Source organism: Aethina tumida, chromosome 3 (assembly GCF_024364675.1).
Source record: "Aethina tumida isolate Nest 87 chromosome 3, icAetTumi1.1, whole genome shotgun sequence".
NCBI lineage: Eukaryota > Metazoa > Arthropoda > Insecta > Coleoptera > Nitidulidae > Aethina > Aethina tumida.
Genome location: NC_065437.1, coordinates 24,584,916 through 24,611,642, shown reverse-complemented (window position 1 = coordinate 24,611,642; position 26,727 = coordinate 24,584,916). Strand labels below are relative to the sequence as shown.

Below are 26,727 nucleotides of genomic sequence, written 5' to 3'. Positions count from 1 at the left end.
TTGTCAGTGTCGGGTGAGGCCACGCCCGTTTGAGATTTGCTGAGTTCGGTAGTTTTTGCCAAACGGTCATTCATTTGCATTACTAGATCGGTGGATGCTTTCGTGAATTGTGTCATGTTGAGTATCATATCTTTCACGGCCTCACTGGGGCCCCCTTGGGGCCCGCTATCTTCGACTCTTCTGCAACTCATTTGTGCACTAAATTGAAATTTTGATTGTGACAGCGAATGAAATGACAACTGTATGACGACCCACACCGATCGATGATTGTTAATTTGATTATTGACTTTTCCGAATTGATTAATTTTTAAACAGATTTATTTGGCTTTGCGCTGATTATGAGTAAAACTGATATAAAACGTACACTAATACAAAGTAGCAATTTAATTTGTTTTACACGACTATATTAAGGGATGGTTTATATTTTTATTTAACGGACTGTAGTAAAATGTATAGTTTTATATCGTATGTTCAGCGTTTTACATGAAATGCAACTTGTACTAATAAAAGCAGTTAATGCAATTTTAAAAATTTTATAACATTTTAACTGATTTTATGAAATTTCATAATAATAAAAAGTTTATTGTACCATAAAAGATAGTTTTAGTTTAAATAAAAACATTTTAAAAAAGTAGTACAATATACTTATGTAGATAAAAGACATAAAATACATTTGTTGAATTGTAAACAATAAATGAAGTAGACTTTAATCTAAATAGGTCAAATTGTTCAATCCATTTCAATTCTTGTGTTTTATATAGAAATACATAATATTAGAACACAAGACTGGCTTTATTATACTGGTATTATCGTCTTCCTACTGATTCATTTTAATAGACTGTATTTATATATTGTAAATACAATTATAATAAATTGCTGCTTTCCTCTACTTTTAAATAAATAAAGGAAAACAAATTTATAAGGCAGAGATACGAAAGGAAAAAAATATACAAAGATTAAAAAGTTTTGCTCATATTATAGTCTGCCATGTGGTATTTTTGATAAAAACAATACGACAATGTAATTGTTTATTAGTTTGATATTTATTTCCATTTAATGTAAACTTCTTTATTCATTAAAATTTGACAGTCTTTTTGCATGGATTTTCAATCATATTCATCACAAAGATTTTCAATTGGATTGCGGTCTGGGCTTTGTGCTGGCCAATATATTACACGTACTGCTTGAGAAGCGAACTATTTTTTAACTTAGACGTCTGTTTCCGATTGTTATCGTGCTGGAAGGTCCACCTTAAACTCATGTTATGAGCAAATAGAAGTATATGATTGTCCAGAATCTCAAGATAAACGAAACCATACATTATCTCGTCTATCTTAATCAGGTCAAACCCAGAAAAACATCCCCAAACCATAACGTGTCCTCTACCAAGTTTCACAGTAGGTCTAGTGTACTTGGGATTATACCTTTCATTATTTAGTCTTCTCACCCATGAAATGCCATCAGATTTGAATAATTGCAATCGGCTCTGTTAGCCTTGCGTTTTGTACCACTTTTGGGAACTTCTTCCGGTGTATTCCTTCTGTTAAATTTGGAAATCGTTCTCGAAATGATGGATTTGTTTAAATTTAAATCCACTGCAATTTTACTCTGCTTTTCAACATTCCGGAACTCTACAATTTTTTGTTTAATTTGTGTCGATAAATGGACAAATGGTATTTTTAGCTTTAAAGAATGATGTTGAACAGATAAATAAATTATAAAATCAACTGTAGTGAATATACGGTTTGATTGCTTTACTTATGAACACTGCCCGAATTAAAATGTTTTATAAAAACTATATAAATAAAGATAATTAAAAAATTATTTAAATTAAAAAGAATCGTTTTTTTAATAAAATTATGTTGTTTAATTTGTTGCCCTACATATGAGCGATAATTTAAGTTCTTTTTACTAGAAACATGACTCAACATTGAAACTCGTCAATGGAAGTCAATTTCCACCATTGAGCCGTTACGAAACTTCAGCGCGGGCGGGAGAATAAAAAGTGAACGGTCGTCGGCGTTTCGTCCGAGTTCGAATCTTTGTAAAATCTTCCCTGCCACCGAACAATGCGAATTCGATCGGCAACGAGCCGTGGTTCGGGGGACACAGAAACAGTGTAAGACAAATATTTGACAGGAGTTCGCGGACTGTTTGCGCTCACGTCGGTTCTGCATTCGGATAACGCGACGGTCACTGGCTGGGATGTACGACACAAATCGATCACCGTTCGCGTTCCACGCTCGAACCTACTTACACTGCAAAGTTCACACGAACTTTCCAGTCCGGCGACGGTGTGTATATTGTTCCACACAAATTGCCACCGTCTTCCTTAATCGCCCAATATTGTTTTACGGCACAACTGTTTCAGGTGTTTTCTCTTGTTTTATTATTATTACACGGCGGATACGACTTATTAGACGTTGTAAATGTGGCGAAACAATTAAATTTATTCTCGACATTGTTTAGAAATGGCGAATGCGCCACTAATGTTTGATGGATGTAAACAAGATATTTCTTAATTTTAAGATTTTTTAATCTATTTAATTTTAATTAGAAATTTTATTATAACCCTTAAACTATTTTGTTATTTAAACTAAAATAGAACAATTCATTAAAAAAATATTAAAATATTTTTCTAATGAATGAAGTTATATCAAAAGTGGACAAATTTATTTGATTCTTTATTTATTTCCTTATTATAATAATGAAATAAAATAAGTTTTTTATTTGTTAAAAAACTTATTTTTTTTAATATTAAAATGGTGTATTACTAAAATTAGTAACAATTTCAATACTCAACATGCCAATACAGTAATCTTGTTTCCAAGAAAGCTTTTTCATCAATCAAATTCGATTTATTATCAAGTACTTACTATCGTCATTAGACAAACTTAGTTTCACTAGATGGTTATTTGAAATCCAATTAATTTGATATATTTTTTACCATTCCGAATTAATAATTTAATGTACAAGTTTCGTGTATACAAGAAAATAATAAATAATAATTTAAAAATATTTTTGATCCTACTTGCTTTTCTGTATTATTCCACAATTCCACAATAAAACATCGATATTCTTCCTGACAACCCACTTTAACTATTTTTGAGGTATAACTCGTAGATAAATAAATATTATAAAATGTGCAACATATATATCTTTGTAGGAAATTAAACGCTATACAAAAAAGGTTTTTTGTGGTTAATCGATTATTCTAACCAATTCCATGATACGCATTCGAATCCTAATGCGTACTGATTTTAATAGTTTTTTAATAAATATTTAAAATTTATCCATTTAAATTATTATTTTGAGATAATGAATTATCTATGTCATAAGAATCATGTGTTAATTATTTGGTTACAGTTATATACAAGAAGACACAAGCTCAGGAGCTTATGAAATTGAAATATATTTAGTAACAAAAGATAAGTCTTAAAAATTGTTATTCTTTCAAAATAAATTTAAATTTTTAAGATTACTTTCTTTTATTTAATTTACTACAAAAATATATGTTGTACATTTTATAATATTTATATTAAATTTAGAAGTAGAAAAGACATTTTTATTAAATTCTTCAAACTTTGATCTTTGACCTTTGATACCTTTTTTGTAGAGCATTCAATTTCCTATAATAAATAGAAATTCTTTGTACGATCAAATAATGACGACATATGGATTTTGCCATATTGAACTGAAAAAGAAAAGGAAAACTGATATAAGGAGGATCTTCTTATTAAAATTAAGAGCTTATGTATGGAGAGCATTTTTAAAAGGTGTCTAGAAACCAACTTTTCAGTGTCAGAAGGTAAAAAAAATATTCGATTTTTTTAGTCCACAAATAAAGAAAACATGTTATTGACCTCTGACTCTAATACTTTGTCAGGAATATTATGAATCAATCTACACTTACGCGTTGTCGATGTAAATTAAGGACCCTGTACAATGATGATTTTAAATACCTATTAAAATCATGTTCTCATATTATTATTATTTTAATTCTAGAATTAAGCGAGTTGAAAACAGAATAAGCCGATTTATCATGTTCCCTGTCATTCAGTTACAAGCTTTTACGTCATTACCCCGTACCATTTTTCGATTTAATTCCAGATAAGTACGAAACTTCATACATAAACGCGAGCTTTTAGCATTTCACATATAACGGTCGTAAAGCAGTATTCACCGGGCGGATTTAAATGTCGTTCATTATTTAAAAAATGCAACGCCGACGTCATAAAATTTAATTGGAAACTTTTTGTGGCAACCGCCACATTATCCGTTAATAGGATACCTGAACGATGAGCGTAACACGTTTCACTACTTTATGACATGAAGAAGCACGCGAATTCCAAATTACTTTTCATCAAAAACATTAATCTCGTAATGGCCGAACGTTTCTCCATTTATTTGCTGTCACACAACATTTCCAGCTATTCGGTACAACCGATGATTGCGCACAAATATGCTTATGGGTCAATATTTGACTGCAAATTTTTGTTTATGCGCGTAAACAACAGATACGGAATTGTTTATTGGGATAATCTCTTCGAACGTTTCTATGTTGCAATAAAACTTGTTTACAAATCGTAAAAACGGTATTCGAAGGATTTTTATTTATGCCGACGTAATATTCGAATAAATTATATTGCACTTTATATTGCAACGAATAAAGTTTATTTTTTAGTTTTATGTCGGTTTAATCATACTTGCACTGTATGAGGCCATACGGATTTATTTCACTGAACGGGAGTAGTTTATGGCACTGTAAAATTTGTCTTTACTCAAATTTCATTTCTGTAACAGTTATCTGACAAGCCTTAATACTTTATGTTGTAATTAAAATATATTTTTTATGTTTAAATTATCAAATTTTACCGTTGTAAAACACTAAGTCATCTGAGTGAAATATATAATAGAAGATATTGACTTGAACACTTCACACACACCAAGGCTTTCATCTTCTTGATATTCCCTTTGAACTCATAATCCCTCTTCATTAAATAGAATGTTAAATAAATCGTTACGTAATGTGTTCGCATGGGTCTAAATCCATCAATAAAATCACTATATTGGTGAATATAAAGTTGGATTTGCCTCACATTCAGAGTTGTTTATTTCACACATCCACGTAATCACATAAATTGTTCGACCCTTTGTTTTCAATCCGACAAAGTCGTTGATTTTATAAGCGTGAACGCTTTTCACTCGCTTTCAAACAATGCAAAACTATTGTACATATTCACAGAAGCGAAAACTCCCGACAATTTCAAAGTTGTTAAATTTTCTTCTCAAAATACCCACAAACGCAGGCAAAATTTTCCTCAATACACTATAAAATACAAATAAAACAAAATTTGATTTCAGCCTGTGAGACACGCATTAATCAGAACTGATGCATTTTTTCATTCCCATTTACAGCATGACTGAACTCATGAATACATCTTTCATATTTCACGGACGGAAAATTCGTTACTTCATTTTGCACGGAGTATAATACTTCTGTGTCATAAATATGTATCTGTATTAAATGAGGCGTGGAAAATATTTCCCACATAAAAAATTCGCAGCGAGGAAATCAGTTTTTCCCTTGTGAATTATTAAATTGTAGTTTGGGTTAGTGTCTTTTTGCGGAACTTAAACCGTTTTAATACATGTTTAATGGCAAAAGTTGAATCTGCAGAAACATTTATAAAAACGTGGTGAATGCGCATGAATACATCGCATCCACCATATTTTCAAAGTGTAGGTACTAGTGATACTAGTCTACAAATCAAGTTTTCAGTTTTTTTGTTCCAGATGAGAAAATGAAAGATAACTCATCTGGCTTATTCAGAAGGTAATCTCAATGTTAAAGAGAGCAGAAGAATTTGGTAAACTTTTTTACTAATCCAAAAAAAATCTTGATTTCTAAAATTTTACCACAGAAAACTTGATTTCCTGTAAGCTAGTGTTTGAATACTTGAATTTATATATAATATATAATTGTAATATTTACCCGATTCGGAAATAGGTGATGGTGCCGACGAATGCGACGTCGTCGAGTGGGTGCTGGAGACAGTGGACGAAGAGCACTCGGACACGGAGCGCCTCTTCGACATGGCATGGTGGGTAGACAGCTGTTCGAATCGTCGCTTCAGGTACCTGTGTTCGCGACTCAATTGATCTTTGTACGACGAGTGTTTTCTTTCTCTGTCTTCCAAATTCTGTAATTAAAAAGAAAAAAAAATAAGTAAACAAAATTGATTAATCGACTCTCAAAATGTGGCAATACATTTTCCCTAGAAAATAAAACGATTTACGTTTCCTCCGTGGGTTAACACCTCCTAATTAATTTCGCATCACATTGCAGATAATTAAGCGGGAGAAAAAAAATTAAATGACCTGTCAAGCGCAGAGAACTTCGTATTAATTAATTAAGTTAGATAAATTTTAAAAGATAAATCTTCTTTCATGAAAAAACTTATAAGCACGTGAAACGCTATAGCACGAAAATAACTTTTCCAGCAAATGCTCATTAAATTTTTCGAAGCGTTAAATATCACCTGAGCGGATTTCCTTCGACTCCCAACTTTTGACATGCCTTTCATCTCCATTCAATCATCGCACGATAGTTTTTTTTAGAAAATTATGTACGCACCTTCCTATTCAACATATAATCTCATTTATCACCGTGAGGACTTTTTATCAAAATTGATCTTGTATTTTATAGAAAAAATTATTAAAGAAAGTATTTAGAGGATAAAGCGTAGTGCTTTTCAAAAATTATTTCATAACAAGTAACGAAGTAAGTGATGAAGAAAGAGGATTGATCATTTCAATTTTAATTATTTATCGGATAGTTTAACTGATACCCAATGGTTATAACTAACCTTATAACCCCTAACGTGTAATATAATAAAAGTTTAATTTTTCGGTTGGATAATAATAGATTTGAAACTTCCGGGACTTTGGGCATTCCAATAAAATACCAGGTGGTGTTTGAAGTTTAAAAATGAAATTTCCCGTGGAAAATGGACAGCGGAAGTGCACCCTCCCGTCGAAATTAAATCAATTTTGGCCCAAGTGAGCGGCGGGGCGAGTGTAATAAAGCAGTCACGCATCCAACGATAGAATTGCGGCCGTGTCTACTTTATTAGTGCAATTAAATCTTCCTTTGTGCAGTTTTCTTTTTGCCATTGCGATCGACCGCAATTTATAACAAAACTCGCAACGATCTTAATTATTATTTCGACGTAAAAGACCTAATGGGCGGAAATTCCTTTAGTCCGTCCGCAGTTATTACAAGCGAACTTACTCAGAGAATTGTTTCGGCCGCGAAACAATTCGTCTGCCGGTTTCGATTCTCGTAAAATTCAACTCTGTAATGTCATTTTGTTTTTCGTAATTCAATTTAGTTTAATTAAAAAATTATTGCTTGAAAAGGTAATCAACTTCTGCCGCAGGTGCTGCGATTTCTAATAGCCAAGGATGTCATTGTCCCGTCGACATTGTTCAGCAAATAGAGGATAATGTGTTAATTAAATAAAGAGAAACTATAAAAAAATAATTAAAGGAAATGTCTCCCCGAGTGATGGTTGACGTGGACTTTAAGGGTCATAATTAGATTGTAGTAAAGTCCTAGAGGACAACAAATGACGGGGGACGAATTTATCTTTGCCATCGGTCAAAATGAACAGCATTCTGCTTTCTGTAACGTGCTTAGTAAATGGTTGGGGGTGAATTATTCAAGGAGTGGTAAAAAAAAAACAAACATACACACAACCAAATTTATATGGTATTTATATTTATAAGAATTATTCTTCACGAAAAAAAATAGTTATAGATAAATAGCGAATAATTTGTTTGTTGAAAAAAATGTAAATCCGTAGTAAGATTTGTACATGCGGTGTCAATTTCACTGTTCCCATGTATAGTAGTAGTGGAGTCAATTTAACTATGTTCGCAAATTTTATTTAAAATGCCCTATGTGGGGTTATCAGAAGTCCAGAAGGGAGGAATTATTGCTCTGTCAGAACAAGGCATGACGCAAACGGAAAGTGGGCAGACGGTAGGGGACACACAGGACGCAGACGCAGACCTTATCCAGGTTTCTTGAGTTGGAAACCTTAAAAAATAGGCCTAGGAGAAGTCATGGAAGAGTCATCACAGAAGGTCAGTATCGTTTTTTAGCTCAAATAGCAAAAAGAAATCCAACAATATCCCATTCCGAGCTTCAAAGGCAACTTGTGCAAGCTACAGGTGTTTCGGTCGAACTATTAGAAAGACTTCGCGTTTGAGAATTATTTAGCAAGAGACAATTAAGGGTTCCCCAACTATCAAGGCAAAATACAATTGGCTCCTTAAGTTGGTGTTTGACTGGAAAAATGGACAATTGAAGATTGGTGAAATGTATTATTTTTGCAAGAGTCCAGAATTAGAGTACAATCTGCGGATCCGTGTTTTAAGAGGTGGTGAGAGACAAGCTAGACTACGTGCGCCTCCATCGATTCCTATATATAAAGGAGGAAGTGTAGTGTTTATGGTGGCATTATTATTGGTGAAAAGGCTCCTTTGATTCCCTAACCGGTAAAGGGTATGTCGATTTAGTATTACAACATGCAGTAAGCCTCTGGTGAAGTGCTTTCGGGGTTTCTTTCTTATTTATGCAGGATAATGCTCCTCCACATATCACCAGAGTTGCCAGAAATTGTTTGGAAATGGAAGGTGTGATCGAATTACAGTGGCTTTCTTTTTGGCAGGATCTTAATACCACTTATGGATTACGTTAAAAGAAGAATCGGAGCTGGACAAAATATCTCAATCAACAGAGTACAACTTATACAAGCAGGTTTAGATGAAAGGGGAAATGTTCTCCTAGAAGACATTAATATTTTAATTTTTGTTATTTGTCTATATAAAATTTATTTTAAGTAAATTTGGTTTGCTTTTTATTTTTTCCCAATGGAACATAGTTACTCGTAATTACTAGGTGATTCCATATAAGTTTGGTTATGAGTATATTATATTAATAATTATATCTCTTTTATTTAAAGTGAACAATAATATTAATTTACTATTGCAGTTTTGTACAATATTATAAAAACTCTAAACTAAAATCTTATAATGTGAACATAAATATAGTAACTTCTTAGCTATTTCTTTTTGTTTCTCTCGGTTTTGGGAAGTTGAATTATATATATTTCTTTAAAACAATAATAGGTATATATAAGTAGTATATTTTAATATTTTATTAAGTTGTTATAATTATGGCCACTATCGTATACTAACAAGGGATTTAAGAGATACTGTTTCGTAAGTAGAAACTTATAAAAGGTACTAAAAATAATGATAATGTGACGATAGACATATTATTTACATATTCAGAATCAGTAACATTGTCAAGTGAACCTGATTTTAAATCTAAATGACTCTTTCTTTGATTTGAAATGTATTATAGTTATTCATTCATTCAGATATAGAATCAGGTTCTATTGTTAATGTTAACAAAGTAAAATTAATCATTAGTAAAAATACTTAGGATGACATATTTTATGATTGTGGTAAAGTGTTTTAATTTGAAAAATGTCAGTATTAAAATTTTAAATTAATTTTGACATCTTGCATGACATTTTTATTTATAAAATGGCATGCAATTTGCTAATAGACTGGAACTATTTAATATATCACTGTTAAGAGGGTTTCCTGCATAAACAATGTTTCTAGGTTTATTAACATTTTTTTATTAAACAGAAATATTTATGCGGCAACTTCCATTATTAAGAGACGAGACCTTATAATTTATTTAGGCACACTTTAGAATTCTGAGTCAACATATTTTATATTTATTAAACAAGGTAAACAATAAACCGGAAAATAAGGAGAACAAAATTTACCTCAGCGAAGCTATAAATCTGCAGCGCTTTAAATTGCAGTCAAGAACTTGATACAAATATTTATTAGCGTCCTTTTTTCTCTCGCAAATTTCTCACTGCAAAAGTTTTCCGCTGAATCAGTTTATCGACTAACCACTAGGTGGTAATATAGTAGAACGTTGTGACTTTAAAAAAGAACGGGGAGAAAAGTTCACCGTCGGAGCTTAGTCAGCGTTTACGAAATCAATTTTTATTCGCCTAAAAAAGTAATATACACAATTTAGAATTTCTCGAATGGAATATCACGTCCGCCTCAATTTGTTTCTGCAGTATTTTTATTGTTATTTTCCGGCTCGAAATCTGGAATGTCGTCGCTAACGTAAAGTCGTAAAAATTTTATGAAACCGATATCACATTGCAGGCATACAATGATCACCAAAAGCCAACTTTAAATATTAATACAAACACACAATACACACATATTAGAATAATTTATGTCACGACGCAAAACCATGTTTGTCCTTTTAGTCGGTGCAACATGAAATCCCGATAAATCGTACTAAGCTAATCTAATTCCGCCGTCATTAAATTCCACCTAACTACCTAAACATGTTTAATTAAATATATATTTACATATGACTTTACATTCGCTGTGTAATGCCAATACACCGGGTTTAATTCAGCCTGTATTAAATTATGTACATGGAAAATTCCTTTAACTGCTTTGAAACTATTCGATACACATTTGAATGTACAACTGCGATTTGTGTTGCGCTGAATGCCTCCACTTACTTGGCAAGTTTCGCAAATTGTAGCGAAATCAATTTTCAATTGGCCTTTTTGTGCTCTATGGCGGCACGGTTGATGAATAATTTCGATCTGAACGTTGAATTGTCGAATTGATTTGCTTATGAAGTAGTTTTAAGTTTATAAGCTTTGTTAAAAGTATACAGCAATGCCGAATTCGAAATGCTGAAACACCTCTTATGGTTTAGAACAACATAATGGACCGAATTATCCCCTCTCGTTTAGGAAGGAACACGTACAAATTCAATAGTACAATTTACACAACTTTATACAATAATTGGGTATCGTTTTAAATTTTTTATCACTACTTTTATGCAATAATTGATACATTTTAAAATAATAATTTGAAACATGAGAAACCAAATAACTTTAAAAAAAGAATGTGCAGAAGGTGAAGTATATAGTTTTGGTTACTGTTTGGGCGTCGAAATTGATCTTCTAAATCTGAGTTATATATAGTAGTGGCTATAATTATAGCAACTTATTAAAATATAATAAAATGGATAAATTGGATGGTCGTACTTAGACTACCGCTCATAGTTCATGTAGAGCAACTTTAGAAATTTTCATCTTGATAAAAGTGTACCTTTAAATATCCATCTCATTGTCAGTTATGCAGAATGTTATATTTAAAAAAATTCAAGGGTCAAAAGTAGTTGTCTAAAATATTTAATATTTACGTTATAAATGTCAGTTTGCTAATTCAGGCATTGCATTTTCTAGAGAATCAATTTCCATACCCGTCCTAGACGTTATCCCTAAGGGATACGCCATTACTGTCCCACACACAAAATTTTAACAACTTTCAGTATTCCGTTGCAAAACAATAAATTTTTACTTCTTGGGCTTAAAATGAAAAACATTATAATGAACTTCTTTTAATGTTTGAATTGTCTAAATTTGTTTTGACCATTTATAAGTCACTTAATTGAAATTATTATTATTATTTATATTAAGTATTCATTACTAGATTAATCGAGTAGTATTTGAATCATTTCAAAGTTTATAAATTAACAGAATGCATATGCAACCGAATAATAAACCAAATTAATTGCCAAGTAGTCAGTTACTATAGGTGCACTTTTACAAATGGTCCCATAAAATTGTTTACGAAGACAAAAAAATGCTGTGGCATTGAAAATTGCTCTCCCATTCGCAAATTATTGATACCCTGCAGTCGATTCACAATATAAATTCACATCAAAGCAACAAAGGATCGATTTTTTGTCCCGCGTAGTGCAGTTAGGTCATTAACTAGAATATACGTGAGACCGCAGCGCACAAACGGGGAATTCAATTGAACAGGTTTTAGAGCGGCTGTCAGTGTTGTACGGAATATATTCCTTTTCCAATTATGAACTCCGTCAACTCGCAAATGGGCCTAATTTATTTCTAACTAGCCAAGAATTCAATGCAGATTTCAAATTACCATAATGAGAACGCGCCATAACTACCTTAGTCATTATATGCGAATGTAAAATGATTCAGTTTTATGCCTTTATTAAGTACGATTATTTTATTGAGGTCCTGGTTAGTGGTAGTTTAAATTTAGGTAAAGTACCATGGTTTATCGAATTTACATTTTACTTATAAAATACTTGGGGAACACAATATAATATTATCCAGAACGTTTACGAAGTGAAACGTCAATTTTGAGGAGGGTCGTTCATATGCGCTGTCAAAGGCGGAAATAAATTGTGTTTTATGGAACTCTAGAAATTTAATTAGCATATTATTCGTAAGCGTAATTACTCTTACTTCCAACTTGAATGAAATCCATTTCGAAAATGTTAGAAACCGAGTTAGTTATTCAATTTATACGGGAGCTAATTGGGGTGAAAATATGTAGAATTGCGAGTTTACTGAGTGGGTGAACTTCTAGTGTTAAAATAATTATTATTTATGGTTATAGTGAATACGTGTACGTGCTCAAACTTTGAATAAATGACACTGGACATTGAATAAAATTAGACGACAATTTGTATTAAATGTGTACAATTTGATTCTAAAGATTAAATGTGAATTTTTTAAAGTTTGCAAATAAAAGCTTCTTTATAATAAATAAGATTTTAATTTTAATGACATATTTTCTGCATTTTTTGAAAAATTTACTCAAATTGCTCAATAAATTTCCGATAGAAAGGCAAACTAAACTGAATTTTGTGTTTACAGGAATTCAAATTTAAATTTGTCAAATTTTATTCTAAATATTAACTCTGATTTTTTAATGAAAATTGTGGTTGATTTGAGGTTGATGATGGTTGTTTTAAAATTTGCAAATAAAAGCTTTTTTATAATAATTAAGATTTTAATTTTAATGACATATGTTCTACATTCTTTTGTAAAATTTACTCAATTTTCAATAAAATTTCGATAGGAAGATAAACTAAACTGAGTTTTGTGTACACAGAAAACTTCATGATCAAATTATTTATAAGTATAATTGGTCTCGTTTTCACGCTTAATGTCAATGTTAGAAACATGGTTACTCAATTAATTAATGAGCACATTTAGCTAAAATTAAATTCTCTTCAAAGCAGTAACTAAGCATTTTGAAAACTTTAAAGTGAATTATTAAATTAATGGCAATAATAAATTCCAAATCTAAGCAAGTCATGAATAAAGTAGCAATTATTTAATTGAAGAATGAGCGGTACAAAGAGAAATAATATATTATTTACAGATATTCGGTACTATTGAAATGATTTTTATTCTAAAATTGTCATTTATCCATCAAATTGTTTATTAATTACGTGTGGCTAGGTTTAATTTAATTGATATATAACGAATTCAATACCACATACACTGTCAGAGAATTAATTATTATATTTTTTTACAATATTCATCAAATTAATTAGTTTATCGTAATTAAATCTGTCGCATTATTGTATAATTATCATTTCATCAAAAATATATAAAATAAACAAAATTTCTAATTCACCTAAAACCTAAGTAGGATTTCATTCGGCTCAAAACAATTGTGGTTACTATTCGTAAGTATATTAATGATATATTAAAATTGTTTGATAATGCAATAAACTATATTTATCAACAAAGTTCCATCAATGTTGTCAATTACAACGGATTTATGAGTAATCTCTGTTAATTAATATTTTGAATGCAGTTGAAGGTTTTGTGTACTGTTTTGTCCCAGTGTTTAAATTTTCATCACCGATATTAATTTTCCAATAGAAATCTGAATTTCTGTTAATTGCTGTTCTTTGTGTAGTTTAAATCAGTTTTAATACTATTGTCTACTATTTATAATAGAATGTGATTGGAGAAGTTCATTTCTACAATAATTAACTAAAATCGATGTATGGCGTAGTTAAATTTATATAGTACCTTCTAATAGATTCTATTTGCGATGGAATCACTCATATTTACTTTATCGTATCAATCTACAGAGGATGGCGAATATTAATTAATTAATTAAATTTTCCTTGGAAGTATCTTATTAAAAAGGAAATACAAAACAAACATTCATTAGCTGAAAAGTGAAAAGAGAAGTGCGACTGTTAGAGCCATTATTCATAATTAAACGAGATATATCCTATTACCAAGAAAAAGCAGCATTTCCTTTATTAACAAGACAATTTACGTTTCCTCGAAGAATCATTTACCCGTTAAATGTATATTTTTAGGATTTAACAAAAGGGACGATTTTTTTCATAACTTCGGCCTCGTTAGTCCGGATATTTATTACAAGATAATGTCGTATAATTAAATGGAAGCAGTCATTTAGGAAATTATACATTTTTTTGTATAATTAATTTCAAATTAGATTTTATATATTATCTTGTGTATTATATACTCAGTGACAAAGAAATTGCAACACCGAGAGGAAGTGTTCAAATTTAATATATTTTGGTAAAACATAGAGGAGTAAATGATTAAAATTTGGTAATGTTGGTAACTTAGGATTCTATACCTCAAGAGGAAATAGACAACGTCATTGAATCAATACCATGACGTATTGGAAAGTGTTTAGATAACCTCGATGGTAAGACACATTATTAACAAAGTTGTTAAAAAATAATCTAAAATCTTTGATATTTTATTTCCAAATTTTAATCGTTTATCCCTTGCTTTTTCCAAAACAATGTTAAAATTGAACACCCTCTTCTTAGTGTTACAATTTCTTTGTCATTGAGTATATTATACATTTATTTCATTATTGAATTGAATCAATTCCAAAAAGATAAGAATAAATTAATAATAAATTTATATAAATTATGTTTATTACATTATCTTTTTTAAAAGATGCATCGTCTCATTATTTACCAGTTTCAAATCAAATTTCCCCAAACATTTTCATACCACATATCCTTTAGATTCGATAATATAAATTCCCGGTATATCTTGGGTTGCACGGTTCGACTCCTCCGTATTATGCAACCTAGTTTCCACGTGAATTTTTCCCGTGCGCTCCGCATCCCATATCCATAATTTCCACGAAAGCATAACTGAGCGTGGCCCAAGCCAGCAGAATATGCGAATAATAATCAACGACATCGCAAATATGTCGGTCTGTGTCTGTGCAGGATGCATCCTCGAGATGTGTTTGCCGATTGGAAGAACGGCCTCGTCATCAACATACAAAGGGCCCCTGAACACACTCACTTTAGAATTCATGAGGTGCGGTAGATCACTGTCCATTGATTTCGTCTACTCATTGTACGGGGTTAAAAGTTCAACGCTAACACTGTTGACCCGTCGGTTACGTCGGCGAAATGTAAACTGAATCATGTAAAGTGACTGGTTTATTCGGTAATTTATGTGAACTGCGGAACGGTTCACGTGTCGGGCTTCCGTAAAACATTCTTTTAGCTTGATTAACTTTACGTTCATCGGTGTATTTCAAATTGGAAGCCGCCGCAGATTTAATACGTGCACCGCCTCTTTCCGAACGCCGGAATCTAATTCGCAACGGTGCGATTTTAGGTGTTCTTTATCCTTACTTGAAAACAAACACAATTTAAAGTCAGTAATAACTTCTCTAAAGATTCTTCTTAATTATTTTTTACCTTTCTTAAAAAATACCTAATAAAAGGTTGGTTGGTCAAAATATAAAATATAATTTTTGAAAATTTCAATAGCATTTGACTTACAATAAACTATTTTCAAATAATATAACTTAAAGACATCAATACTATCTAAATTTAAATAAAATTCTTTGGTATCTATTCGTTCCCATTTTTATTCTCTTTTATAAAACTAAAGGAGCAAACTGCACTAAAATGAAGAAATTTAAAATAAATTTTGCTTTTATTGTTGAACTTTATTTCTGCATATCAAACATCCGTTTAATAAAGACAAATATATAAACAGAGATTTAAAATGAATTTTAATAAGAACTTTTATTTAAAACATCAATAAATTTATTTCCAATTTATCACCCATAAAGTGGGAAACGGTCAGTTGAATTGAATTGAATTTTAAAATTCCAGTCCGGTGAACGCGTATAGATGGATTTTTGCAATAGTTAAACACAAAACGTCGAATGACACCGAAATGCTCCTGGAGCAAATTCGTTTCGGCAAACTCGGCGTCGAAATTGATGAAAGCAAATTTATATTGGGCGCAGTTTAATTTCCGCTCGAAATCCACTTTGCGCCAGTTACTGTACAAATTTAAAAGTTCATATAAACATTGACTGAAAATCACCGGAAATTATCTAATTCATTTTTGCGACTACAATTCCGAGTGTGCGTTAAGATTTTGTTATTTTTAATTTTCGTGTTTTCGTTTCCGTGATTCATTCCGCGAAAATATTATTTACTTGTGAGACGTTTGAGGCACATATTTTGTGATGTATTAATTTATATTCAGGGTGATATTTTTTTACTTCAAACTCACATCTATTCATATACATATATAGTAGTGGCCTTAATTATAGCAACTTATTAGATAGAATATATTAAAAATATGAACGTATTTCTTGAATTGGATGCCAGTACCTATATAATGTTTATAGTTTTTTTTTCTATTAATATTGTGTCTACAATACAACTGGCCAATCTAATTTTATTCTTTAAAATATTGTGTATTTTTTTATTTTTCAATGAACAAAATTATACAAACTTTTTACTTTATGGTCTTGCTCTCTATGATTATTTTCTAGTGGCCATTTGCTTTTATAATTATTTAATCAATACCGAGAGAAATAAGGGGAGATTGCTAAATAAGTTAATCGTGTCTTGTATTATTAAACAATTTAGAGAAACTAGCCACGAAAACATTTGTCTCAGTTTGAAAAACTTATATATAATTGTATAATTTAATGTAAAAAATTAACCCATTCTTATCGTTAATTGAAATCAATCTGGAGGAGACTTTTGAGTAGTGTTTAGTGACAAGTTTAGATTTAATTTATAAAAAATGATGATTTTTATGTTAAACATGAAACAAATACAAATAAAGGAGTTTCAATTTAAAAATTACACCTTGTCCCATATGAGGGAAGGCTGAGATGCAGTAATTTATGTACTAATGTACAGTACCGAGCAAAAGGAGAGAAAATAAGAGATATGTTACCAAATATTAACATAATTTAATATAAAAATAAAAAAATAAATTTGTTTCTTTACTTTTGCTACCCAATATTATGTTTATTTTCTTTCAAATTTATATTTGATGATGAATGAAATAATTAATATATGTTGAAAACTTTATACTTTATGTGTTTTATTGCTAATATTAATTTCATATTTTGTAATAACGAAAAATAAAAATGTTTCTCTACTTTTGCTCGGTACTATATGTGTATTGAAATCGAAGACCATCCATTTTGATCTCTTTCATTAAGAACAATTAGGCATCTGACGTTTAAAAAACGAAAGAATATTTCAGACAAATTTTTAGTAGTAAATATGGAGTTCCTATTTAAAATTTTAAAGTTACGTCCTGTAACATATGAGGGGTGGCAGAAATGCAATAATGTTTGCACTAATGCATATCCCCAATGGAATGATGAAAATTTGATTATGTTGTATTTTCGTATACGTAAAATAATTTTTTAAACGCAGTACCTTTTGTGAACAATTTAATTTATCGTGTTGCAGCCGAGCCTCTCTACATTTATAAATTATGGAAATGTGCGTGTATGTTGTGTGTGTGTTCGAAAACAGTTTCCAATTTAAAATATCGATTCCGAGCTATCGTGGAAAATATTTAATGTATGAGCTTAATAAAAAACAAAATATTGGTTTAATTTTGTACTCACGGCAAATGCAATTATAATTTCAAACTATATTTAAAATGTAAATGCAAAATATCGATCCGCGTTTAATTAAATGTTGATGTCAAAACTCTAACGTGTAGGTAATTAGTGAATCCGGATCCTTATTAAAATTAATTGGGGCGGTCAATACAAACTCGGCGATTTGATTCCATTTTCTATTTCCTCGTTAATTTTTTTTTTTAATCCAACGTTCCATGATTTCACGACTCTCAGTCGACCGGTTGATCTCATTATTAGCAAACATCCCGTATCCAGTTTTCGCAAAATTAATTCCGATCATGCCAGTCATCCAATATATCACAGACTTTTTGTGTTCTAGGTTATTCCGTGACGTTCTACTTTGATGTCGAATCTCATGTGTCGAAATATGTGGAGAATTTCTATTACTCGCCGTTGCAGTAATCGAATCCTAGAAATGGGGTTTTGAAATGCTCGTCGCTAAATTTTCGGATGGAAAAATTCAATTTTACATATATGTTACAATATCCAACCGCATGGCCGGTGGAATTACGCCTGATGTTAACAAATGTGATGTTTTGCGATAAGTAACAGTTGCCCGTAATAAGAATTTGAATACTGGTGTCCTGTTTTAAACGAAACAGCTTTGCATCCGAACGTTTCAACAACGAAACTGGCATTTGAATTGGAAAGAAAATACATTTTTATCAAAAATTTCAAGAAACAATCTACAAATGATCGCCGTTCACTTGAACAGAACGAGGTTTGCTCCAAGATATGCATCGGTCCAAGGCATTCATCTGAACGAATCAGGCATACGTGCAGCCCAGAACACGGAGTAGATGTTGTCCCGATTTGGCCCGGATCAAAAGTTACAAGTCCTTCGACATTTCGCGTCCGGGGCAATGCGAGTGCAGTCTTTCCGGCGTGCGGCAGCATTTAAATGTCAAATACATTATTGACAGACGGGCTGGTGTTATAGAAAGAGAGAGAGAAAGGGCGTGCAACGGTGGGTGGGTGGCAAAGGGGGCGCAGTCCCGTCCTGCTGTTAAATTGCACAACGTATACACCGAATGCCCCGGACTTGAGTGGCAGCGGTAAAACCGACGAATCCAGCAGTTCTGACAGCACTTCATGGCTTCATGGGGATTTTCACTGTCTCTTTGTGCTCTTTCTCCGTGTACTTTTATGGAAAAGTTTTATTTAACTTCCCTTTGTGTATTCCAATTTATAGAAATGTACCGTTTTATTTTCGGTTTTTGTGTCAAATCGATAATATTAGACGTGTTATATACGTAAACACGAAACAATAACTATCAAATAATAAAATTATTAAACAGACATTGGTAAAAATAATTAACATTAAATGATCAACGTAATAAAATAATTAGAAAATAAATTGAATATCATTTGATAACATTTCCATATATGGTTTAGAATATTACAAAACTTTCATCGTTTAACCTCGAGTAACGTCGACAACCAAAAACAACTATTGAAATTTTAATAACGCAGTTAATTTAAGAAAATACCATGGATGTAGCTACAAAAGACTCTCTCAAAGAGAAACACATTACTTAACTATTATCTTACAAGTGTTTATTACAATGTGAATCAAAATCCGTGCTTAAATCTCACATTATCAAGTTTGATACGAGGATGCACAGAGTAATCATATATTTACCTATTCTCTCTGTACAGAGTTGTGTATTAGACGTATTTACATATTAATAAAGTGGAAAACAGACAAAGAGCAATAACAGTAAAATAACTTACCTCTATAAACCTCTTAGCTTTAGTTAATAATCCTAATGTGGTGTGTTTGGATGCTTCGGGCCCTAATGGTACTATATCCTTAAGTTTATCTAAACAGTTCTTCAGATGAGCTCTCCTGGAAATAAAACGTGCAGTTATTTTCCATTCACTCCAATGCCCTTAACAGTTTTTCTAAGTTTATATTTTTCTCGCTGAATCGTCGAAATAAAGTAACTAGGGCTACATAACTATTACCATATAGATGTCTGTAAGGAGTCGATAAAAAAGGGACTAAACTGGGTTTTTATTTGCGCATTTAAGAGCGGGCTGTTAAACCAAGTGCTATAAAATAACAAAAACAAGTGTACACAATGAAAAGTTTCCCTTGTTACAAAGTTAATTTGTTCCTGAAATGGATTATCAAGAAATAATGAGCACTAAGAAAAGTTCTCGTGGTTTTATTGACCCGATTCGGAGGTGAAGAAAAACGAAACGTTTTGTAGACGATTTATAATAAAGAATTGTAGAAATTTCCCAATGGCGTTTAACTTTTCACGTTATGAGATTTGATGTATCTTTCTGCACGTGAAGGTTTTTCATTTCATTCGGTAAAGTGTCAACTGTAAAAGTACTCAATCGATGATTCTGTTTACAGCAGAAATTGAAACAGTGACGTTAACAAACAGTGTCACAAACGCCGCTTGAGTGGACAATGCTGAAAGATTCCACACGTAAAGAAACAGGGGTGGCTTTGCTGACGGATTTTAAGATAACTTTGTCAACTGAACGCGTCAAATATGAAAATAGAAATGGAATTGTGTTAGTCAACTTTATTTGTTAATTATAAAAAGGAAGAATGCAAATTATTATAACGGCTTAGATTAAAAACACAAACGATTAGAATAAAAATGCAGTCGTGCGACAAAAGTAATTTCAAACTTAAATGAATTATCGTGGAATAATGATGGCGTGTTTTTAGAAAAACACGTGAGTTCCTGCCGATGTGAATATTTAAAAATATAAGAAGCAGAAAGGCGTGTACATGTTTTGTACTGTATTTTATAGCTTCGATTAATTAAAATATAATTATGTTACTTATGAGTAAGCAATTAACATTTAGTGTTTGTATAATAAGACATACATACAGACTAATACAAGATTATAATCTATTGCTGTAGTATTAATATATTCATTACATAAGTCAGCTTTAAAATCTTATTAATAAAGCTTATCGTTAGTAGTTGTAATATCACCAATTAATCAGAATTAGAAACAACCGTACTGTGACTTACACAGGTTAAAAGTAGCAGCATATGTATCAAATCCCGTCCTGGATAGATGTGTCTTTTCCAATAAAACTAACCGAGCCCGGGAGCAGACAGTATCGAAGTATGTATGTTGCTGGAATGTTCGAAATGTCCGGGACTATTTCGTAATTATGTTGGGCCGTGTTGACACGAAATAATAGAAATATCGTTCCTCCGTTGGAATAGAATAAAATTGGGGAATATTACATTTCTGTGACATATCTAGACTGTCCGTTCCATTTGTGCCGCTATAAATATAGCGGGGTCCGGTTTTCACATCGTCCTGAATTGTGCTTTGTAAATATTTTTGAAATATTCCTCAATAATGTTCGAATAGGTTGCTGTTGTGTGTCGAGTTATATTCAAATATTCATGTCCACGTAGTTTTCTTCAATATTATCGAACGTGTAACTTATACATTTTTATTTGAATTATTCCATATCAAAGTTGTTACTTTAAAAGTAACGTGAAAATATGTAAGAGGCTTTTAAAAGGCATAAACTTTTCTAAAAAATAGATAAAAGTGAATATGGCAAGTTTATGCCAAAAATTTTATTTAAAGGGCAAACAAATTTGCGTTATCCTTAATTCTTCAATGTTTAATAAATATCCTTCAGATCTTACAATCTGTCTTCGTGTCTCAATTGATAATTAAATTAGACTTCAAATAATACATATATATTATATGTTTAAACATTTTTTCAATTTGATTTGGAAAGAGTTGTTTAAAACGAAATTTTTTCTTACTAATCAAATTTTAGAAAAATATGAACAAACCTTAAATGACGGCCAACATCGTTCGACAACTTATAATTAATTTCTGCACAAATTTCTCAACTTTCTACAATAGTTTACAGATTTGGGGCACTTTAAAAAACTCTCTTAAGGTGAATTACGAAGTTATTAATACTTTAAAATGTTATCTCCACGATTGAAAAAAGAGAAATACCATAAAAACATCATTTTTAGAGACCATGAACTCCAAAATTGAAAAATGTCTGTATGATTTATTGGCTATATTTCAAATATAAAGATAAAAAAATCATTAACATTTCTGTGCAAAATTTGCTAAAGAAAATAAAGAAATATTATTTAATTATTAAACTGTTCAGCTTAACTTATAAATTTCCTTTAATTTAATATAAAGGCATGCGAATGGAGAGAGCAAGTAATAATGTATGTTTATACGTATGTTTTATTAATTAAAACTATAAATAGACCCCCTTCGTAAGCTCTTTGAGAGTGTACCATGCATTCGGTCCGTTTTAGCGGCTTCCGCAACTTTATTCGCTAACGACAGCTTAACTAACTCTACAACGGGAGCACCGGTATTATTATTGAAGTGCACTTAGTAATTCAGTTTCACCTTAATAATCATTACGCGTAATTAAATTTGAAATTATAAGTTGAATGGTTAGACAATAAGAAAATTAGCGTGGAGCGCATTTGAAACTTTCCCGGCATTGCGTTGGGTCCCTGTGGATGTTTTCGATAATAAAGTTTCATCAAAAGGGAATTAGGACTTTGCTAATGTTAATTGGCATGATTATAAAGGAGTTTTCAGTGCTGTCTTTTCATTATAAACTTGTTGCCTATCACTTTTTTTTTGAAACGTCGATAAACAAATGAGAAACATCTCATTTAACCCAAATTTGTCGTAACGAGAAAAGCAATTAACTGGGAGACGACGACCGTCCATAAAATTACCTCAGGTCCACCGACTCCGTTAATATTTCGCCCGACAACGTTCCAAGTTGTGGGCGGATTTACCGGTGGGTGGTTGCAAGAAACAGATGCAATTTCTGAGTGGCGGTCAGTCCCAACCCTCCTTTAAGTGGTGTGTTTTGGTCCAATTTCAGAACGGACCCAGCTTCGAACGGAATGCCTCTTACATAAACATTAGAGTTAGTTGTAGACGTATGTAGGCCGGCCCAAGGAGAACTAACTATGTAGTAAATTGTATGTAAATATTTCACTGAACCGGATAAAAATAGAAATCTCCCAAATCCAGACTGTATAAGATTTCACATCCAACCAATTTCTTGTCACTGACATAATGGAAAACAAAGGTTCAATATTCAACTTGATGTTCTAGTAAACAACAGTAACCGAACACCAATAATTAGATAAATTAGAAAACAGCCGCTTAACCCAAAGTTGTATATCGGGAAAAGCAACCACTCAGTCTACGATCTACCATAAAATTACCATTACATTTCAACGAAACACTCTAAGAAGCAATACAAGGATAATAAAAGTAGTAAAACTAATTTAAAAAAAATACAGGGTATTGGAACATCCGTAAACTTTTTTGATATGATTCGTATTGTGGAGATACGTCCAATTATAAACGTGCCAGTTTCCCCATCCAGGCAATTTGTCCAAACTTAAGATGTCAGAGAACTTATGTTCATTCGTTAATGGTCGAATGTGACTAAACTAACATGCCGGCGGGTTGGAATGTGCTTTGCCTCAAATTAAATTATATCTTTTCGAGAACTTAACCCGTCTTATCAGCGGGAAGTGTCCGCGAACTTACTAAATTACGGAAGGAATGGGGGCAATCAGAATGTAAATGACAGATGTTATCTTCCCTGTATGTCTGTTGGTAAATGGTGAAGAAGTTTGATGTGTAGAACCTACAGAGAAACTTATTTGAGATTGTTTTTCCTAATTCATGCTCTACAAGTTTTAATTAAATACGTCGACTACAAAGTTAACTTTGTAATTGTACAAATGCTGTGTTAAAATAATGTTAAATAGTTAACACATTAATAATAATTTTTAATCAGCTATGTACAAATTACATATTTTATTTAATATATTATATATTATTATAACAGATTAAATTTATACAGATTAGATTAAAAATTATTATTTATATGTCAATTATTTATTATAAATTTCATGGATATTAAATTAATATCAGTAAAATACTATTTTATTTCAAAAGTAGTATATTTTCAGTGCTGAATCAAACACATACACTGCTGGTCAAAGGTTTGGAAATAATGGTTTAAAATAGCAAATAATAAATATTATAAAATATATTATAAGTAGACAAAAACTCAGCATTTTACCAAGAGATAAGTTTGGAAACCACTAAAATTTAATTTATTATTATCATCTACTATTATATTAGTTTTAATCATGGCAAAATAAGAGCAAACTCCTTATGAAAACAAATTGTAGTCTTTTTTATAAAATTCTATTTTACTTTATAATATCTTAATAAAATTAAATAGAATTTTTAGAAACATTTTTATTAATCCTTTATACAGAAGATAGTACAGTAATTTTATTTAAATCATTCATTGTTTAATTTTAGGGTTTCCAAACATTTGTCCAGGAACGTATATACAAAGTATATAAATTATTAAATTCTTCAAAACTTCTATTAAAAAATTCATATTTTTATGATTTATTAAACATTTCGATGCGACAATACTAGTAAAAAAGTTTATAAGAAATTTTTATAAATTATTTAGATTTTAAGTAAAAAATAATAAATGTAATTTATTATAAAAAAATTGGGTACAATTTAAAATTTCTGCTGCCACATTTTAAATTCCACGTAATTGGTTAAACTTTCACATTTGCATAAAACCAAAAATACAACATTAACTACCCGCAATACATAAAAACTAATTTTGTAATAAGTAATCTAATTGCACTGCCGGGTACGGAACCAAATGTACGGGCATTTTCCTAGTAAAATCGCGTGCAAATTACTCCGGTCATCAGGCTCATTTTGTTAGAGGTTGACCAGCGCAATGAATTCGCACAAAATTACATACACAAGGCGGCTAATTATGTTTTGTATCCGAACGGACAATATTAACGAACTTATTTATTGAATTAAAACGCAAACTACCTTCGGGCCGACTTCGACGATAATTGGGGACAATAATTGTCACTTGTAATCGAATTTACAAAGTTCAAGTTTAACAAGAAAATGGCATTTGGGCGATACACAATTAAAAGTTTTTCAGTTTGCGGCCGGCGACTGATTAATTTTGTTTGCGATGAAGATTAATAAGGTATACTAAAGTACTGAAAGTATGACATTCACATAATAAAAGTACATATTTTAAATACTTACGTTGTTTATTTTATTTAAGCAAAAGGTAAAATATAATTTAAATTTTATTTCGACATTCGTTGGAAACATGTAATTCTTGATTTATGAAAACATGAAAACTGAGAGTAAGAAACGATGAAGTGAAAGACAAAAATAGTGGCACAACAATTTACAATTTCACAAAAACAAAACCATTGAAGTAAAATGCAATTTATGGGTTGATTTATCCTGGCGAGTCCGACAAAATGTTAAATGTGGCAAACCGAATCATAATAAAGATGATTGTTGGTACAAAGTTTCGTCATAAATTAGGGCAATGTTGCTGTCGCATATGAGTGCCGCAATTTAAAAGGATTAGTTTTATACATTTGTACTGGTACAAGCGTACATTTTGATATTACACGAGCATTCGACGTAGACAATTGGCTTTTTGCTCGATGTGAAATATGCACTACAATTTACACGTAACCTAATTTCGTTCGCTGAATTCTTTCAACAGATTTGTGCGGTTTTAATTAATGGACTTTGTTTTTAGCAGTCACAATATCGCATTGTTTTACACCTTCTTTTATCGTTTATATGCAGATTTTTCATTTTGAAACAACCAAACGCGACTAAAAAGATTCTGTTTGGAACCATATTAATGAGGAAATAATTGCTTGCCGTTTGGATTATATTATATTTGTACTGAATATTCGGTGTGCAGTGTGTCCCAAATTGTTTGATTTTGTTATATCTTGGTAGAGATAATTTAATATATCTCAAATTTTATGGATTTCCTTGTTGATATTTTAAAAACATATTCAATATGATTTATAATTGAAAAAATATCCAAATTTTTGAGTGACTTATATTTTTGAAATAAGCAGCTTATATTAAACAAAACCTGCCAGTATAAAGTTTGGAAAAAAATTAATGAAATTGTGTTTACCCTATTTCAAATCTGCCAAATATCAATTCCAGAAATGGTCAGAGATATCCAAATTCGGTTTCAGACAACCAACATTAAAAAAAAAACACTTACATCAGTTATTCTGTGTACGATCCGGAAATCCCAATAACATCCAAAGTCAACCAATTTGGGAGTTTTGGGTTTTTGAATGGCCCCAACAATAAGTCCAAGGAAGAGGAACGATTATGTGACATTAATGCAAGAAAGGAGGCATCCGATGCCAAATGGTCGGCCGATTGTCGATATATTGTTACAATGGACTGATAACAGGCGAACAATGCCGCAATGGCGAGGAGGCGTGGTCCTGGTGCGCTGTGTGTGTGTCGGATGTCAATCTAATATATGTCACTCGATTGTGCTTGCGTGTGTTATTAACTACGAAATTAATTGCATTTTCTTTGGCATTTCGATTTTAAATCACGCACTGCCATTTTCCACTCGGATTACGATTTAATTTTGCTACGACCCATTGTTTCCAGCGGTTAACAATGAATTCATTGTCGATTGTCGCTTTGATGATTTATTGAAACAATGTTTCTAATTTTCTTTTCTAGAGAGAACGATTTTCGTTTTAATTCAGTACGCACAATAAAAATTGTGAAAAGACTTATATTTGATGAGACAGAAAAACAACTAAGGACAATTTTAAAAAGAATTATTAAGTTTCAATGGTAATACCATAATTTTGAGGTCAGCGCATCCACCATACTTTAAACAACCAAAACCTATTGTAATTTTTTTTTCTTTCAGAAATAATAAAAAAGTTTTTTTTT

The 26,727-nt window shown here is 31.3% G+C and overlaps 1 protein-coding gene across 1 annotated transcript in view; it reads right to left on the bottom strand.

The window, feature by feature from the left end:
- Nucleotides 1–26,727, bottom strand: part of LOC109593980 (max dimerization protein 1) — a 186,785-nt gene that overhangs the window by 3,641 nt on the left and 156,417 nt on the right. The window contains exons 4-5 of the mRNA XM_020009123.2: nucleotides 19,636–19,750; nucleotides 5,996–6,203 (exon numbers count right to left, since the gene is read on the bottom strand). Coding sequence (XP_019864682.1) covers nucleotides 5,996–6,203; nucleotides 19,636–19,750 — 323 coding nt within the window. The remainder of the gene's footprint in view (nucleotides 1–5,995; nucleotides 6,204–19,635; nucleotides 19,751–26,727) is intronic.